The 19,204-nt window shown below is 49.5% G+C and overlaps 1 protein-coding gene and 1 long non-coding RNA gene across 2 annotated transcripts in view; both read right to left on the bottom strand.

The window, feature by feature from the left end:
- Positions 1 to 302: 302 nt before the first annotated feature.
- Positions 303 to 19,204, bottom strand: part of LOC146021129 (WD repeat-containing protein 90-like) — a 32,233-nt gene continuing 13,331 nt past the window's right edge. Inside the window, 17 exon segments of the mRNA XM_083154929.1 lie at positions 303 to 584; positions 812 to 955; positions 1,085 to 1,215; positions 1,291 to 1,456; positions 1,554 to 1,676; positions 1,936 to 2,107; positions 2,387 to 2,498; positions 2,583 to 2,751; positions 2,951 to 3,141; positions 4,002 to 4,161; positions 7,067 to 7,186; positions 7,319 to 7,351; positions 7,354 to 7,452; positions 7,729 to 7,890; positions 8,037 to 8,167; positions 8,376 to 8,506; positions 9,041 to 9,180. Of these exon segments, the coding sequence (XP_083011055.1) occupies positions 303 to 584; positions 812 to 955; positions 1,085 to 1,215; positions 1,291 to 1,456; positions 1,554 to 1,676; positions 1,936 to 2,107; positions 2,387 to 2,498; positions 2,583 to 2,751; positions 2,951 to 3,141; positions 4,002 to 4,161; positions 7,067 to 7,186; positions 7,319 to 7,351; positions 7,354 to 7,452; positions 7,729 to 7,890; positions 8,037 to 8,167; positions 8,376 to 8,506; positions 9,041 to 9,180 (2,466 nt within the window).
- On the bottom strand, positions 4,554 to 6,906 carry LOC146020000 (uncharacterized). The gene is made up of 3 exons (XR_014450706.1): positions 6,041 to 6,906; positions 5,777 to 5,879; positions 4,554 to 4,973 (listed from the first exon to the last, which is right to left on the bottom strand). It is a non-coding gene; the product is annotated as an uncharacterized LOC146020000 (long non-coding RNA).

Below are 19,204 nucleotides of genomic sequence, written 5' to 3'. Positions count from 1 at the left end.
TGATGCATTGGGGTGGTGTGGTGGGGTGTCCCACACCCTGAACCTAATGATTAGAATATTAGGGACCTACCAGATGAGGTTAGCTGGATGTGGTGGGTCGGCCTATAATTTCAGCCAAAATGACACAAAGAACCTCACTTTTACTTAATGTTAAATTGCTAAATGATTACATATCTAATTAGTAATGTGCTTCCGTGTGTGGCACTACAAGTCTCAGCATGAGAGCACCTTTCATTACTTCTAGTTAGGTTTTTCAGTCTAGGCCCGGGCGTAGTTAATACCCTGGCTAAATCGCTGACTGGTCAGCAGGCAAAGGCTACAAGAACAGCAACAGCATGGCAAGTTTTCAGGAACACCTGGAGGAAGAACAGGGATGAAAGCATGAGACTACAGGAGTAGCGGAGGGCAAGAGCTGGGAGAACGGAGGCAGAGTTATAGCCGGTGCCATCCCAGTATAGCAGTACCTGCTTCTGTGCCAGGCTATAGAACAGAACCTCCTTCTGTATCCCAAATCCTGTGTACACCACCATGCCCGGCTGCCACGGGCAGAACGCTGCCAGGGTGGGAATGGGGGTCTCCGCTTCCTGTGTGACAAAACAAACTTTAGGCAACTGCATCAGATGTAAGGACGCAGGGCTACAAACAATGGTAACATGTATCAGATAATGAGACGTACAGGCGACACGCGTGACATCAGCATATAATGCTACAGGCCAAGTGTATAATACAGCAGCCTGATAGTACATGTGTAACTGCACCAGGTGTATATATACCATGCAATGCGGTCTCCAGCCGCAGTCTCACCACTCACCTTTTCACTGTCTGGAGCTGGGAAACTCAACCAATCCAAGAGTTCGCACTTGTCTTTTAGCCAATCAGAGGCCCAGACACTTACACGCCTGTCCAAACTGGCCGCCAACCAGATCTCTCCTCCCTGCAGGCCTAGTTCCTCAGGCTTTAAAAGATAGAAACATAAGTAACTGTCATATTCCATCGCCCCCTAGCTGTAACATCTGAGATGTGCACCAGGTAATACAAGGGTGCAAACACAGTACAGGCTGCAGTCTGACAGCCCATTTGGTACCTTTCTAGGTGAGCACTGGATGGTGGTGATGGGGGAACCCTTGTGGTCACTCAGTATCCGGATAGTCATTCCTGTACGCGGGCTGCTGATGGCCATCAGTCCATCCTTCCCGCCGGACAGCAGTACGTCACCTGTATAAAAGTATGGCCGTCACTGACACAAGAACCATAGCTAGAGACATGTGGATGGGCCCAGCAGTCACTAACCAGTCCGGGAGAAGGCAATGGCGGTCACGGCACAAGGGTGAGGATGAATCTTCATCTCCATCTCCGTCTTAGACACACTGAAGATACGGATTGTCCCATCGCTGTAACCGGCGGCGATCCTCTGCCCGGTGCTGGCATGGCGGCTCCAGTCCAGACACAAGCAGCTCTGTGGCATAAGGAGTATACCATGCTGTAATAGCAGTAACCTTACACCGGGCACGGCAGATCCCCGAGCAGGAGATGTACAATGGGGCTGGTGGTACCTGGTTGAGGACTTGGAACTGAAGAAGCAGCTCGCAGCTATGGAGGGACCAGACCCGGACGCTGCCATCTTCCCCGCATGTCGCGCAGTGCGTCTCTCCCGGACCCACCACCAAATCCGTCACCTACAGAGACAGACAATTCTCTGTTCTAAGAAGGGATCAAGTAGTTACCAAACTATGGGGCCATTTATCAACGAGTGATAAAACCCGCTGTGTACAGAACACCGTGCGTATGATAATGGGGCTCCAGCCAGCTCACAAATGTCATTTTTCAAACACATAACAGTTAGGAGCTGATTGGCTGGAACACAATGAGTCTGATCACTGGTTGATAAATGAGCCCTATGGATGAATTTGCTCTCCCAGAATAATGTGTCTGTACCTTGTTCCTATGACCACTGATGAGTCGGATGCTGCTATTCTCCACCCAGTTGATGTACCATAACGTGCTAGCTGTGGTACCCACGATACCCATCTCCAGGGCATCGTCAAAGGTCGCACTGACAACGGCGCCATCTAGTGTCATCTCTTGTTCCATTAGGACAGACGAGGAGCTACAGAGGAGAAGCAATAAATCACAGTCCAACCAGAAATAATGGATAACAACAACCAGGCGTATAGCACGGCAGATTGTACTATTCACGTGGGGGGGGGATCACTGGTGTGCAAAGTGCACCCATCACCATTACATAGCGGCAGCAGTTACTCTCCTAAGAGTCACAGGAAATTCCTACAGAGAGATCCAGTTCATTGCCCTGTCCTGCATGCTCCAAGCCTTCCATCGCTGCGGTTGGTGGCGCGTCGGAGTCACACAATAAACCTAACTCCCGTACCTGGCCTCGGACCCCTTCTCTCTCAGCTCCTGCACGGCAGCCACGGACCACAGCCTTATCCTGCGAGTGTTACTACCAGTCACCAGCCTGTTGCCTCTGCACAGCAGAACACCTTGGGGCGGATAGAAATAAAAGAATTATCCTCTAGTAAAATGAACGCAGTTCTTGCCGGACAGCTGAAGGAGCTGGCACTCACCGATCTCCCCCTGGTCCGCTTCCCACGTCATAAAGCATCGGTGAGTCTGGGCATCCCACACGCACACCTGCCCTGTGCTGCAGCCCGTATACAGCAGAGAGGTGGGGTTATAGGTGAGGGACGTCAGCTCTGCTGAACCAACCTCATCCGGTACCGCGGCTCTGTATAACTGGGATAAGACAGGGAGGGGGACATGGATGCATCAATGGGTCTGTGGCTACACTTGGGACCGACACGATCTCCCAGTTCCACAGTGAGCAGACACAAGTAAGAGAGTTCATTACAGAGGCCCTTACTAGAGTAGACAGCAGGACTTCACCAATCACATATTCTGTAGCTTTTGCTGTCCAATGGGAAAGCTCGCTTACCTTCAGCTGAGATGATGTCCCATTTTCCTCTAGGCGACAGAAATTTACAGCAGCGGTGCCCACACAAGCCAAAGTATTGGCATGTGTCGGGTTAAAGGCGACGGCGTGCACAGGCTGGATCATCTTACTACTCGCCAACAGCTCGTAGGTCCGGGTGCTCCACAGTGCAAGCTTACCATCCCGGAAATCTCCTGCCAGATATAAACACTGATTTACGGGAGAACTCCACCAAGTGCCAACAAGTGCTGCCCAGACCGCCACCGCCATTGATGGACCGGCCAGAAACAAAGGAGGGAAAGTCATTTTATTTTATTGTATGTATGTTTATTTGAAGGGATTTCAAATAAAAGGCGAAAGAGCAACCATTAAAGGCCTAATTCAAATCTGATCGCTAGGCTGGGTTCCCTCACAGCCTAGTGACCAGGTCAGCGCCACCTGATCGGAAGATTCCTCCCCCCCCTTCGGTAATAAAACTCAGTCAGAACTGCGAGTGTGTTTGGCGTATAAATCTAGTACGCTAAACAAAAACATCCATGTGGCGGTAATGCCGGCCTGTCACATTTATATGGAACCCAGAGGTCAATAGTAGATTTCAGGAAATGCTGCGGATCCAGATCACAGAGAATAAACGCCATCTTCCCTTCCGCAGTTTTAGTGCTGACAATGGTGGGAGTCTAAACAATATATAGTACTTATGGTTCAGTAAGAACGTAATGCCTCATACACACGGTTCCATGTGGTCTATTTTTCGATTTTATTCTGCTTATATAATCAAAACCGAATCGAAATCGAACGGAAACCAAACACATTAGATTCCGATGTGCGGCCCCGCGACATCGATATCAAATAGAAAAATAACCTGTGCAGGCAAACCTATATAGTACAGATCTGTCCGATATAGTCCAAATCCAATGTGATTGCCTTGCTGTGCGAGTCGATCCAGATCGGATCAGAATCGAATAGCAAGGCAATCGCACCTTGTGTGCACCCATTAAGAAACATGTGACAGCTGGATGACCAATGACTAATCTCCAATGAGCTGCATACTGACCGACAGTGACGAGAAGCCGGTCATCCCGGGAGAAGCTCATGGCCTGCACCTCCGCCTGGTGATACTGCAGGATTTTCTTACAGACGCCTTCTTGTGTGTCCCAGATTCTAATCTGGCACAGAGAACACCCATCTCCCGAGCCCGATGAGGACGCCAGAATCTAGGCAGAAATAATACACAAGGCTACAGTGCTCGGAACATAATAATAATGTTATTTATACAGAGCTCTTTCTCCAATGGGACTCAAGGATCTTAACAGATCGAATGAATATAGTACAGTACAGGAACAATGAAGTACAGAAAAGATTTTCATAAACTCCAGAGAGCATGGAGATTCTTAAGGGAATTAAAAACTCAGTAGGTTTATCTTGAAGATGATTTGTCCAGGTAAAGTCAGTGGAGGGAGTAGAGAATGGGAGCTATGTGGCTAGAACGGGGCTGGTTGGGGCAATAGAAGTAAGAGTGAGGCAATATAATGGTGTGAAAGAAAGGTAGATTTATTGATGCACATAAATGACAAGAAGGGAACAGTTGGGCCATACTCACCATGGCATCATGAGTCAGTGCCAGGGTAGAGATCTCCTCGGGGTGTCCCAACCATTGTCGCTGCATCCCAGAATGCAGATCCTCCACCACAATCACACAGCCGCACGTGTACGCAAAGAACCCTGCACAGTACACGGCAATCACTGACAATCCCATTCACGTCCTATCACCGCCATTAACAATGATCACACCCTCGCACCCCTACGGACAGTCGGACCCCTCCATTTTCTTAGGACAGCATCACAATGGAAATGTTATTCTTGCATCATATCCTTTTCTCTGAATGGGACACGGAGGGGTAGTAAATTTACTAAGATGGGAGTTCTATTGAAGATGGAATGTTGCCCGTAGCAACCAATCAGATTCTATCTCTGTGAGAGATGTGCAAAATATCCGCTAATAATGCCAGCGTCGCTCTCATTTGTTCTATAAATGCAAACAAAAATGTGGTGTAAAAAAAGATTACATTTCCTGTATAAGGGAACATTACCGGTCATTATGATGGATACAAATGTGCGCTTGGCAAATTCCCCACGATGTTGACAAATTCACTCAAAGGGGATAAAATGTTAGTGTACTTTTAACTAGAGCAAAACCGGATGGGCACTCGGTGTTCCCCAATGGGTTCGGAGAAGGATACAATATAAGGATCCCATTTTCTCTCTCATGGGGGACATAGGACCATGGCAATATTCCCAAAGCTGCCTCTACATATGAAATGTCAAAGCTCAGCATGCCACGGTGGAAAGAAAGCAGAAATTTCAATTTCAAAAAGAGGAGACTGCAGTCATTTGAGCTACTGTGACATCACTGTGTTTAAATTAGTGAGTGTCTTTGCAAAGCCTCGGGACACACTAGCAGTGCATGTTGGCCAGGTCTCACAGAATCGCAAGTAAAATAATCAGCACCCCCTGTGGATCTTATAAAATGTGTCAGTCAGCAATGAATACACCTGTGCCTCGACATGGAGATATGGAAAACATGTACTGTCAGTTTGTTTGGAGAAGCACAGCCCAGGTGTATGAAGCAACCATGGAGCATTTCTGCAGTGCAAGTCCAGCAAGCTGTCAGTCAGTGAGTGTGGCGCACGTCTCTCTGCCAGGGGGCAGTAACAGGAAGCATGCATATTATATATCCCAGTAACGCAGCCTTTCATATACACTGTCACACAGTGGCTGCAGCGTACAGTATAAGACATGTAGAGCCGAGGCTATGTATATATCATGTACCTGTATCTGGGTTCCACGCCATGTTCCCTCTGCCGTTACCATTGTACCCAATGACTGCTTTCAGCTGCAACATTTCCTGGCCGGGTGGAGGTGGGCACATTCCCTGTACAATACACAAGGTGCAATGACATCAATTCACCAGCCAATCAACGCCTGTCATTTTTCAAACATAGCTGATTGGCTGGTGCATTACCACCTCCTACTCTGTCTCCACTTTATCCCTGCACCTGGCGTAATACATCTGCCCCACTGTGAGCTTCTTACCTTTGCCAAGCAGGGGGCTTTGAAACAAGGGTTGAAATGAGTGTAAGCATCAGGACGGGGCGTCTCCTGCCTCACATCTAATGAAGGAACACAGGAGATAAGAATATATAGAATGTGCGCACAAACTGGGGAGTATGGAGGACAAGGACGTCCATAGTCCGCTCAGCAATCAGCCGTCTGACAGGTGCTTAGCGCGCACTCATCTCCGCATACAGGGAACATGCATTGCTCTGCACATCAGCACCGTTGGGTTACGGTGATTCTGTCTGACAATGTTGGGTTCATCATTACCTTCTCCCTGACTGCTGCTGATGGTCCTGGAACCCCAGGGCAGCTTGGACCTATTGGGCTGGCTCTCTATAATGATCAGAGATGACTGCCCATCACTTTCCAGTGGATCTCGCAATTCCACCTCTTCCACCACAGATTCTGCGTGCGCAGCTCCGGCCGCCACCGCGTCCCCATCATCGGACTCTGAAAGGAGCCCTGCAAGCAGCGAGATGGGAGGACAGCAATGAAAGAGTGCAAAGATGATATCTCACAGGGGTGTTCTATACCGCACCATACCATATTACAGCGATAGTTCCTCTCACCTGCATAACCTGTATGCTGCACTGGGCTGATATCCAGGCGCGGAGGGGAGGAGATACAAGGATGAGGAGCTGCGCCCCTTGGCACTACGCTAGAGATGAATGTGGAATCTCTCCTCTGATCTACGGGACCTGTTACGGGAGAACCAGATTAGGTTCATGGGGTGCGGCCAAATCACCTGCAGCCAGTAATGACCACTCTACTGATCCACTTACCAGTGCTGGAATGGATGGCAGAGGGTAAAGGACCATTTACACTCAACTGGTGGGCAAACGTTGAACCTCCACCAGGGATGAAGCTAGTAAAATAAAATAAAAATTGTCTTTTAGTATATAAGTAAAGAAAAACTAGCAGGCTAATAACAATTAAAAGTTACCAAAAACACACATACAAAATAAAAGGAGCACATAAATAAAAAAAATATTACCTTCTAACTGGAACATCGGGGGCCGCTTCGAAGTCCCAAATAAAAATGGCGTCCCCAGCAGTGATCACACTCTGCTGATTTGGGGAGAAGTCCGCTTGCTGCACAGGTTCCGAGTGTCCGATGAACACCTGAAAGGGGGGAGAAGCCAAGATACAGGGACGTGAATGCACAGATGCATCATGGGAGGACGATAAACCATAGCAACCACAGAATGACGCCACAAAGAGGAGAAACCAGACAGCGTTATTTGGTCACGTTACCTGTGGGCGGGCGATTCCAGCCAGACTATACTGTAGTTCCAGACTTTGATAATTCGGTCCCCAGCAGTCAGCAGGAAGCGGTTGTCTTCACTTACTGCCAGGGTGTAGCAGTGCTGTTTATGTACTTGTGTCACCTGAGGAAGATCAGAGGTGTCACCTACATGTAGGACATCACCACAACAACAATGGTTTTATCAAACACCTGTAAATCTGGTTCTTTATTTACCCAACACTGACATGCGGATAGACAGATGTACCACCTGAGTCTGCTGCTTCTGAGATTTCCAAAATGAAAATGTGTATTTATTACGATCATTTACCGTTGGTCTCCTGGCGAAACGCGTAACCTGCTGCAGTGTTTATGTAGACCAAAGTGCTAAATCTGGTGTTTTATGGTCTAGAACCCTCACCTCTCTGGTGAGACGTCCGGTCTTAGGATCCAGCCACAAGATCTTGTTGCCGGAAGTGGAGACCAGCAAGTGATAGGGGCGAAGCGGGCTGAATGCGAGGCTCAGGGCACAGTCCAGCTTAGTGCTGCCTAGATCCAGGATGCTGACATCAATGCGCAGGAGCTGAAGGAACAAGAACAACAAGTGACGAGGAGGCAGAGAGAACCGGCTCTTCCAAGAGAGCTCCTGCTACAGAAGAGGAGGACGAGGTGTACCGGGGTCAGAGGGCAGACACTAAACTGGGCTTAAGGCCAATGTTCTAGAAGTACCTCATCTAATGACCGGCCGTGCATGACAGTCACGGTGTACTCGATAGGTCCAACGAACGCCAGGAGACATCCGTCCATGCTCAGCGACAGAGACTGGGGCCCCTGCTCGGAGTTCTTGCACACCACGTTACCTGCGCATTAGACAGTGTTTAGACCTTTGCGGTCCGACAGAAGAGAAGGGAACAGAGGATATAGGGTACGTGAAGGAGAGGGGTGAAGAGAAGCATTTGGATGATCAAGAAGGATTCCGGCTTCACAGCACTGGGGCAATGTGACGGGTCACATGTATTGCGCAGTGTAATATGTGAGCGTCCATCTAGCTATGATGTCATCACTTACCAAGCACCCGCAGAACATGCTGTTCCTGGTGTCCGATGCTGTAGAGAGCCAGAGATCCCGCAGTGCAGGCACTGTACATCAGCCCGCCATCAGGAGAGAAGAGAAGGCCAGTAATGGCACCTCGGTGCTGCCTGGTGTACAAACAGATCAATAGAAAATACTGTCATGATGGGAGTGACTGACAGCCGCCCGTCATCTGCTCAGGATGTAATGAAGGGTCTCCCGCTGAGCACCAGTGACAGTACGGGGTCTTTTCGGGAAAGTACATTTCTATTAAACATAGGACAAATATTGGGGATGATTCTGGTCTACTCCCAATTGTGCGAGTTCGGCCCCGTCCCGGTGCTCTGGGGACCGCGCTTGTGCATGGTCTATTATGCACATGTGCCGCCCCCTTTGCGGATGGATTCGGTGACTTACATAGTCGCCGAGCTGTATTCAAGCTCGCAAGTTTGCAGCTTACCAAGCCAACCTGAATGGGGCCCATTGTACCAGGGGCCACACTTCTTCATACATGGGGTAGAAGCAGTATCAGTGCACATAATGGTGCGGATACCGCGTCCCCCCCATAACGAGCCTTCTTACATCCACCCCGTTGTCTCTTCCATCCAGCACAGCTACACTCCGGCCAGAGAACCGGCTAGGAGTGAGAAAGCCGCACTTACTTGTGTTCCTGCTGCATAGTGGTAGTCGTCACATCAAAGTATCTCACCACCCCGCTGCTGAAGCCGCAGGCCAGGGCCTGCCGGGCAGGGTGAAAGGTCACAGTGCACGGAGTCTCCTCATTGGCTGTGAAGTCATACAGCTGCAAACACACACAAGAGCAGAGAATAAATTGTACACTTTGCGGATACATAAGAGAGACCTTTTATCAGAGACAATGGACCAAGGGGTAGAACGCTTTCTCCAGGGCATTGTCACTATAACCAATAGGATTGTGCTATTTGGGTGGAGAACCTGCTTTCTTTCAGTGTAACAGCACATTTTACTAGCACCACAATATTAGGGCAACATACATTGGGTCCACCACTAAAGGTCATGGATGGAAGGTTGACACAAGCATAAGACCGACAGTGTCTAGGACCACATGGGCTTTTCACAAATACCATCTACAAAGTTGCCGGCATGTTCTGTGAGCGCAATGATACAAACCGTCACACAATCCATTTTAATTCCAGGTTGTGAAGCAACAAAAATATTTAAAAAAATTCCAGGGGCGTGAACACTTTTGCAAGGCACTATAGCAACTGAATTGGTGTTTTTGGCATTAGAAAGATACAGTCATGTGACCCACTGTACAATTACCTACAGTCAGTTATTACTAATACTATATTATATGAGAAAACAGGCGCTGCCCATAAGCACACAGGCGCGGCCCATAAGCACACGGGCACGGCCCATAAGCACACAGGCGCTGCCCATAAGCACACGGGGGCTGCCCATAAGCACACAGGCGCTGCCCATAAGCACACGGGCACGGCCCATAAGCACACAGGCGCTGCCCATAAGCACACGGGGGCTGCCCATAAGCACACGGGCGCTGCCCATAAGCACACGGGCGCTGTCCATAAGCACACGGGCGCTGTCCATAAGCACACGGGCGCTGCCCATAAGCACACGGGCGCTGCCCATAAGCACACAGGCGCTGTCCATAAGCACACGGGCGCGGTCCATAAGCACACAGGCGCTGTCCATAAGCACACAGGCGCTGTCCATAAGCACACATGTGTCCGCCAAACACCCAATACTCAGTCAGTGCACCTTCAGTTTCTGTTACTACAATGCCAGTGGAAATAGCCATTGAGTCGCTATTATCTCAGCGTTTTATCCACAGACATGAATGATCTGCTGCTATCTCATAATAAAAGGGGAAACAATTCTAAATAAATAGGAGGAGAAGGCTAGGTTCATTACTGACGCATACCTCCCAAAATGACCCATTCCAGGAGGTACAAAATGCTCTGTATCTGGACTTCCTAGCCAGCGACAGTTGCAGCCACAGCACAGCCCAAAGTGCCAAGAGGGGTGGCACACCAACTGTCAGTGAGTCCCTGGCTGTAGTCAGTGTTTGGAGTGACAGTTGATCTTGCTCCCCTATAGAATTTTGGACCGTGCTGCAGCTGCACATCTGCAGCTGGAAAGGAAGTCCAGGAACAGAGCATTTTGTCCCTCCTGAAATGGGTCATGTTGGAAGGTATGCTGACGGGAAATAGTTTTTTTTAATTTGGTGAATTTCAACTAATTATATCTCAGATTATTCAAATGTCCAATCTAATTTTCTATCTTTTAAAAGGATTATCTTCCTTATAGGGCTCTAAATAGGGTAATAATACATTCTATATTGCACTAATTTTAATCACTGTTTGAAATTACCTAGATATCATCAGTGGCATAAATAACACATAACAATCAGCCTGTGATGTCACAATCAGCCTGTGATGTCACAATGCCCAGTGTAAGCAGAGAACACCTCTGGCTACAATCTGCTGGACTCATTTGCTGCCTTGGACTGAACCAGGAAGCATCATATACAACGTGCTGGAAACAGACCCTTATTATTGGAGTATATTCAGCAATCAGAGCCACCACAGACCACAATCAGTGCTATAAAGAACATTACACTGAATAAGAATGTGGAATTGCTTGACATTCCCATGCTGCCACAAGGCAAGCACCCCTGGTGAAGACACATCAAGTGGGGCCAAGCCCACGGCTATCGAGAACAGTGAGATAGGAAGATCTGCCAAGAGACAGTCGCTCTTCGGCCGAATGAGGCGATGTATGACTAAAAGAAGGCCGCGCATAAATGGCCAGGTTGATGTTACCCATCTTGTCAATGAGAGCCTAAAGAAATCCATCTCCTGTGTTGACTTATCAATCTACACACAGGACTCACAAGATACTATTGCCAAGAAGCCTGTCTGTGAGCCTGCAGAAGAAAAGCAAGAGTTATCACCACCAGAATGCAAGAAGCCTGACTGTGAGCCTGCTGAAGAAAAGCAAGAGTTATCACCACCAGAATGCAAGAAGCCTGACTGTGAGCCTGCTGAAGAAAAGCAAGAGTTATCACCACCAGAATGCAAGAAGCCTGACTGTGAGCCTGCTGAAGAAAAGCAAGAGTTATCACCACCAGAATGCAAGAAGGTGCAAGCATCCACCGGCGAGCTGCTGGCCTGTCTTTCGGTGTTCCTCTGTCGCAGGTGCAAGCAGCGGGTGTCACCAATACGCATTGCTGAATGGATGGTGTCTGTAGACAAATCTCTCACTGGAACCTGGCAGCCCTTTGGCTTCCTCACACCGACCAATTTAATGTTTCTGTACATGCTCTGCCGTGAAGTGATTGCATCAGAGCTGGACACCAAGCGGGAACTCATGGAAACACTGTCAACCTGTCTGTACATCTCATATTCATACATGGGCAGTGAACTAAACTGCCCAATGAGCAATTTCATAATTGACAGCTCGAGGGAAGCCTTCTGGAACCGTGTCCTCTCTATTCTCAACCTAATGAGTGCAAAAATGCTCCGCTTCCATATGGATCCCAAATATTTCATCCAGATCTTGGAGGATCTTAAAGGTGAAGGTGGAGAGCTGCTCATACAATCAGTTTAAGACAGTACAGCTCTGGCTTGGGAACCAAAAAGAGACCCACATACAGGCTTGGGAACCGAAGACAAAGAGACCCACATACAGGCTTGGGAACCGAAGACAAAGAGACCCACGTACAGGCTTGGGAACCAAAGACAAAGAGACCCACATACAGGCTTGGGAACCAAAGACAAAGAGACCCACCTACAGGCTTGGGAACCAAAGACAAAGAGACCCACATACAGGCTTGGGAACCAAAAAGAGACCCACATACAGGCTTGGGAACCGAAGACAAAGAGACCCACCTACAGGCTTGGGAACCGAAGACAAAGAAACCCACATACAGGCTTGGCAACCAAAGACAAGGAGACCCACATAATGGCTTGGGAACCAAAAAGAGACCCACATACAGGCTTGGGAACCGAAGACAAAGAGACCCACATACAGGCTTGGGAACCGAAGACAAAGAGACCCACATACAGGCTTGGGAACCGAAGACAAAGAGACCCAAATACAGGCTTGGGAACCGAAGACGAAAAGAGACCCACATACAGGCTTGGGAACCGAAGACAAAGAGACCCACATACAGGCTTGGGAACCGAAGACAAAGAGACCCACATACAGGCTTGGGAACCGAAGACAAAGAGACCCACACACAGGCTTGGGAACCGAAGACAAAGAGACCCACATACAGGCTTGGGAACCAAAGACAAAGAGACCCACATACAGGCTTGGGAACCAAAAAGAGACCCAAATACAGGCTTGGGAACCGAAGACAAAGAGACCCACATACAGGCTTGGGAACCGAAGACAAAGAGACCCACATACAGGCTTGGGAACCTGAGACAAAGACACCCACACCCCTCCCCTTCCCCTTCCCCTTTCCCCCTCCCCACCCGTGGCTGTTATTGCATGGCTATCGGGCGTGGCCCCTTGGCGATGGGGTTACCAGTTCTGTAAGAATTGGTAGTGGCACAGCCACCATGGACCAACGCAATATTTTTTTAAGAAGTCTAATGCTGGGTACACACTAGACAATATTCCAGCGATAGTGTCGCTCATGATTCCCATGAACTCACTGACAAACGATATCTTGGAGAAACAAAAAATAAAATCTTCTAAGGTAACTTAAGTGGCCACATCCAGGAGTATACTGTAACTGACCATAGAGCAGGCATGTCCAAACTATGGCCCTCCAGCTGTTGTGAAACTACAAGTCCCTCCATAGCTTTGCTATTAGGGACCGCTACAACTATGGCAAGGCATGCTGGGATGTGTAGTTTCACAACAGCTGGAGACCACAGTTTGGCCATTCCTGCCATAGAGCCAGGATTGAGCTGCATGGATAGAGGACATTGGGGTCACTAACAACCTGCGGGAGCGCGCACCATTAACAATATAGTGCGTACACACTAGACAATAGGCAGCATACACACCAAGTAATACACGCGGGTCGTTAACAACAACACCACAAACTGATGACCGCATACTTTACGAACTGGCTTCTACCTACATGTAATTGATGGGAGTCCCGGTATATAATACACAAACACAATTAGCGGGAAGAAGATCGCTTTATTGGGAAACTCTAAAATTAAAGGTAAGTGCACGACACTCAAAGAGCAACACGAAAAGCGTATTCTACTTTCCCCTGCATTGTGCAAGCTGATCTAATACGGCTTCTATAAGAAATGTACTGTAGCCCGCTGCATACTGCAACCTTCATGGCTGAGCAGTGGGGCAGGAGATCAGGCAAACGGAGATGCAGAAGGGAAGTCAGACAATGCAACAAGCCCAGTTACACACAGGAGAACAGGAATGGGATTGCAATTCTAGCTTTAGGAAAGTAAAATAGATGGAGGTAAAAGTTCTGCCTATTTATTAGGGCTGGATGATATAACCAATAGTGTGGCTGTGCCCTCTCATATAGGACCTAGATCAGCAGTGAGCGCAGATATGCAAACATTTTATTTTTAAATCGCTATTTTGGGGCTACTGGTATTATGCAAGCGCTTCGCTACCTGGCACAGCACTCGCATTATAGCGATGTATTTGCTACATTTCTGCTATTGCATTGTGGGGAGGGCGTCCCAAAAGTACAAATGAAGCGGAATCAGGCCCATAATCCGCTCCTCTATTACAAGCACAAGGTCTCTACATACAACAAAACAATGACACATATCTCCACTAACATTGAACAATGCACTAAAACAGGATTTGACAACATCCAGACAGTGTTTCTGCAGGAAAAAAACATTCACGCCACCCCAGGTCTCGGTACCTATCCTGCCTGCCCCATACGTAGCCATTGCATGCCTGTGCTTGGTGTGTCACTTAGTGCAGTTGTACCCAATCTGTTCCTAGGCACCCTGGGGTGCCTCCAGGCACATGGCAATGACCAAAACAAATGATTTATGGTCACACTGATTGGCAGCCACTAACACCGGTTTTGCCTATAATTAAATGAGTGGATAGCTAGAACCACAACTATGGGGAAGGGTATGCAATAGTGTTCAATCTCGGCTGTGTTGGCAGGGTGAGGCTGTGTTGGCAGGGTGAGGCCGTGTTGGCAGGGTGAGGCCGTGTTGGCAGGGTGGGCAGGGTGAGGCGGTGTTGGCAGGGTGAGGCGGTGTTGGCAGGGTGAGGCGGTGTTGGCAGGGTGAGGCTGTGTTGGTTGGGTAAGCGGTGTTGGCAGGGTGAGGCTGTGTTAGCAGGGTGAGGCTGTGTTGGCAGGGTGAGGCTGTGTTGGCAGGGTGAAGCTGTGTTGGCAGGGTGAGGCCGAGTTGGCAGGGTGAGGCGGTGTTAACAGGCTGAGGCGATGTTGGCAGGGTGAGGCCGTGTTGGCAGGGTGAGGCCGTGTTGGCAGGGTGAGGTGGTGTTGGTAGGGTGAGGCTGTGTTAGCAGGGTGAGGCTGTGTTGGCAGGGTGGGCAGGGTGAGGCGGTGTTGGTAGGGTGAGGCGGTGTTGGCAGGGTGAGGCTGTGTTGGCAGGGTAGTAGTAGTACGTTTATTTATAAGGCGCCGCAAAGTGTCCGCTGCGCCGTACATAGCAAACAAAAAAACAAATTACAAGGTAACGTAGAGAGTGTGTTGAAAAATACGGTATAAATAGGGGTATAGCTGGTAGAACTAAAATCAGCATCAGTTCAGAAGTAGGTGTCAAAGTTGTCGAGGAGACCGAAGATGAAGTAGAGGAAGGGAAGAACAAGACAGAAGCACAGGTGAGGTAAAGAGGTAGGGTGAGTACGTGAGGCAGGAGGACCCTACTCATAAGAGTTAACATACTAAAAATAGGTGGGTGGACAAACGAAATACAATAGGATAAGTAGGAACGGAGGGGAACGGAGGCAGGATAGGAGGATCAAAAGAGGTTAGGAGGATGGATAGGGTGAGGCGGTGTTAGCAGGGTGAGGATGTGTTGGCAGGGTTAGGCTGTGTTGGGGCTGTGTTAGCAGGGTGAGGCTGTGTTGGCAGGGTGAAGCAGGGTGAGGCTGTGTTGGCAGGGTGAGGCCGTGTTGGGGCTGTGTTGGCAGGGTGAGGCTGTGTTGGCAGGGTGAGGCTGTGTTGGCAGGGTGAGGCTGTGTTGGCAGGGTGAGGCCGTGTTGGCAGGGTGAGGCCGTGTTGGCAGGGTGAGGCTGTGTTGGGGCTGTGTTAGCAGGGTGAGGCTGTGTTGGGGCTGTGTTAGCAGGGTGAGGCGGTGTTGGCAGGGTGAGGCGGTGTTGGCAGGGTGAGGCGGTGTTGTCAGGGTGAGGCTGTGTTGGCAGGGTGAGGCTGTGTTGGCAGGGTGAGGCTGTGTTGGCAGGGTGAGGCTGTGTTAGCAGGGTGAGGCGGTGTTGGCAGGGTGAGGCGGTGTTGGCAGGGTGAGGCTGTGTTGGCAGGGTGAGGCTGTGTTGGGGCTGTGTTAGCAGGGTGAGGCTGTGTTGGCAGGGTGAGGCCGTGTTGGCAGTGTGAGGCTGTGTTGGCGAGGAATGCCCCAATAGAGAAGTTAGCAGGAGGGCCTGCCCACATTAGTGATGTCATTGGGCCCAGCCCGGGGCCCCCTATCCCCCAGCGCCGTGCCCTCCTGTAATCCTGCAGGGATCACTACAGACAGTGTCTAGATAGACAGAGAATAGGTCGACCTCAAAAGGTCGACATTCAATAGGTCAACATGAAAAAGGTAGACACGTAAAAAGATCGACATGAGTTGTTGTTTTTTTTAATTGTTGTGAATGTCGGCATGGACCCCACGTAGTGTAATGCGTATGCTCGCTGGGCTCGCTATAATATTCTCCTCCTATGCAGACAGGGATTTTTAATTCATGTCGACCTTTTATGGTAGACCTATTGACTGTCTATCTAGACACTGTAGATCTAGCAACCAGATATTACAGAAGCAGAGTCCCAAACAGATTTACTGTAAGCTCAGCCTTGAGGCCCAGCCACATCCCTGGCCCATTAACCAAGCTTCAGAAGTCACACCAGGGGTGTAACTCCCAGAGGGAATGGAGACTCCTGCCTCCGGGCTCCTAGAGGGGCACCTGCTGGTTCACAGTGGGATCCTGCTCTTCCAATGGAGCTTTGTAACGCACCCTCTGCTGCTGCACAGTTACTCAGCTCTGTCCCAGGAGCATAGGCGAATCTAGGGGGTGGTCCGGGGGTGCACAGGACCACCCATTTTGTAGCTGAGGGATTGGGCTTTCCAACGAGCCCAGCCCCATGTCTCTAGCCCCTTGGGAACCGGAGATACTGCCAGGCAAATCTGGAATGTTTTCCCTATAGGATAACATGGGACCCGCTAATTCCGACCCCCACCCAGTTCAACGGCTGCCAGTTCCCCCTTCGGCATCACTGAAGCTCGAGGTTGATCTTAGTCGAACCTAAATCGCTGGGCCTTCAATCTGATACCAGGCTGGATCCATATGAGTTAATTAATTCCAGGGATATTGAGGTTAAACCGTTTTTTTTTTTTTTCATTTCTTAAATGTAATTTCATGACTGTTTCTCTGGAACCAAACAGCCCAGTTTCACGGGACCAAAATCATTCGTAGCCAACTCAAAAGTTCTTCAATATGATACTGGTCTCATGTAAATGGGTCAGTTGGTTCCGAAGATATAGCTGGTTGGTTAAAGGGGGGTAGGGAGAGGGGAGTGGTTGTCTCTCCCCCTCACACCAGAAAATGCAGGGACTAGGCTGGTGTATAAGGGGTCAGCCTGGGAATGTCCCTAAATGATCCTGGGACCATATTCCCGGGTAAATCCCTGCATTTTCTGTTGTGAAAGGGGTATTATTTCAAATAGCCGTGACCTGCAGTCAAGAGCGTAACTACCATAGGTGCATGGGGTGCAGCTGCTATGGGGCCCAGAGCTGAGAGGGGCCCACTTTGCCTGTCAAAGTATCATGTGCTGTATACATTTTTCAGCATAAGGTAATAAATAGGGGCCCTTACAAACTTTTGCTATGGGGCCCACATGTATCTAGTTACGCCACTGCCTGCAGTGCTCTGAATACAGCCGGGCAGCCCCCTGTTCTCTGCCCAGCTGTCAATGACTGTCACCCCTGCAGCTTCTGCTCCAATTCTTCTCCCTGCTTTCACCTCAGCCCGCCCTCCCTTTAATCATGTGGTGCCGGCACCCGGCGTGCTCCCCCGACGTCACGCACAACAACAGTATGCACAATATTTTATTTCAAATGTCCACTCGGCTAGAGGGGACACCAGGAGGGGAGTGGGAGCTGTGCTCTGTGCTGCGCTCTCCATCTCTCCCTGCAGCAGCAGCGAAGGCTCATATAAAAATCAGAGGCGTAGCACACGCTCCGGGCGCAGTTGGGGCGCAGGACGCTGCCCCCCCTCCGCAAATGAGGTGAAGTCCTGCTGCCCTGCAATAATTAATTTCACACACGCAGGGCAGTGTGCGCCAGTGGCTGCCCTGCCCGGCGCCTACCCCCGTCTGCCCTGCTCACCTGGTCCCGGCCTGCCAGCGCGAAAACAATGAGGTCACGTCACGTGACTCACTGCTCCAGTCCAGTCCAGTCCCTATCCAAGCTGCTGCTGCTGCTGCTCGGGCCGGCTCCCGGGCAGCGCTGAGCAGCAGAAAAAAGGAAGACTCCTCCCCTGCCTCTACACAGAATGTCTGTGCTGTGCTCCTCAAGGTAGATTTATTTTATTTTTATTTTTTTTTAATAAAGAATTGAGGGAATAATCATGGGGTTTGGTGGGGTCCGGGGAGGGGGGGATCTCTCTGGTTTCTGCTGCCACCCTGCTCTTCTCAAGGTGGATTTTAGTTTTTTACTAAAGATAAATAATTATGGGGATAATCATGGGGTTTGGGGGATTTGTGGGGGGGGGGGGGGGGGTGAATCTTTCTTATATGTGTCTTATATAGCACAGCAGATTCTGTTACAGTGTCTTATATAGCACAGCAGATTCTGTTACAGTGTCTTATATAGCGCAGCAGATTCCGTTACAGTCAGTGGCGTAACTATAAATTTTGCTCCCCCCTGCTAAAAAAATTGTGCCCCCCCCCCTCCCACACACAAAAATATACATATATATATATATATATATATATATATATATTTTTTTTTTTTTTTTGCCAGGATGCATGTACTCACTAAGAGTGGAGAGAGACAAAAGGACAACAGAAACAGAAAAGACATGGGAGAGCGGGACAGCAGAAAGAGCGGAGAGAGAGAGAGAGATAAGGACAGCAGAGAGAGAGATAAGGACAGCAGAGAGAGAGAGAGAGATAAGGACAGCAGAGAGAGAGAGAGAGAGATAAGGACAGCAGAGAGAGAGATAAGGACAGCAGAGAGAGAGAGAGAGAGAGAGAGAGATAAGGACAGCAGAGAGAGAGAGAGAGATAAGGACAGCAGAGAGAGAGAGAGATAAAGGAAGCCGAGAGAGAGATAAAGACAGCCGAGAGAGATGGGGCACCAGGGGCACATTGACACACAAGGACACATTGCTTGGGCACTAGGGGCACATTGACACACATATACATTGCAGGGGGCCAGGGGCACACCAATACACACATTGTATTGGCACCAGGGGCACATTGACACACAAGGACACATTGCTTGGGCACTAGGGGCACACTGACACACATATACATTGCAGGGGCACACTGACACACATATTGCATGGGCACACATAGTGTTGGGGCATGTGCATTCCCCCTCCCTTTCAAAACAGAATACCTCCGTGCTGGGCTGCCTGTCTGCTGACAAGCTGCTGGAGTGGACTGGTGAGAAGCATTCATAACT

This window comes from Crinia signifera, chromosome 7, assembly GCF_055691185.1.
Source record: "Crinia signifera chromosome 7, ASM5569118v1, whole genome shotgun sequence".
Lineage (NCBI taxonomy): Eukaryota > Metazoa > Chordata > Amphibia > Anura > Myobatrachidae > Crinia > Crinia signifera.
The sequence above is the reverse complement of the archived record's forward strand: the minus strand, read 5'-3'. Positions and strand labels throughout refer to the sequence as shown.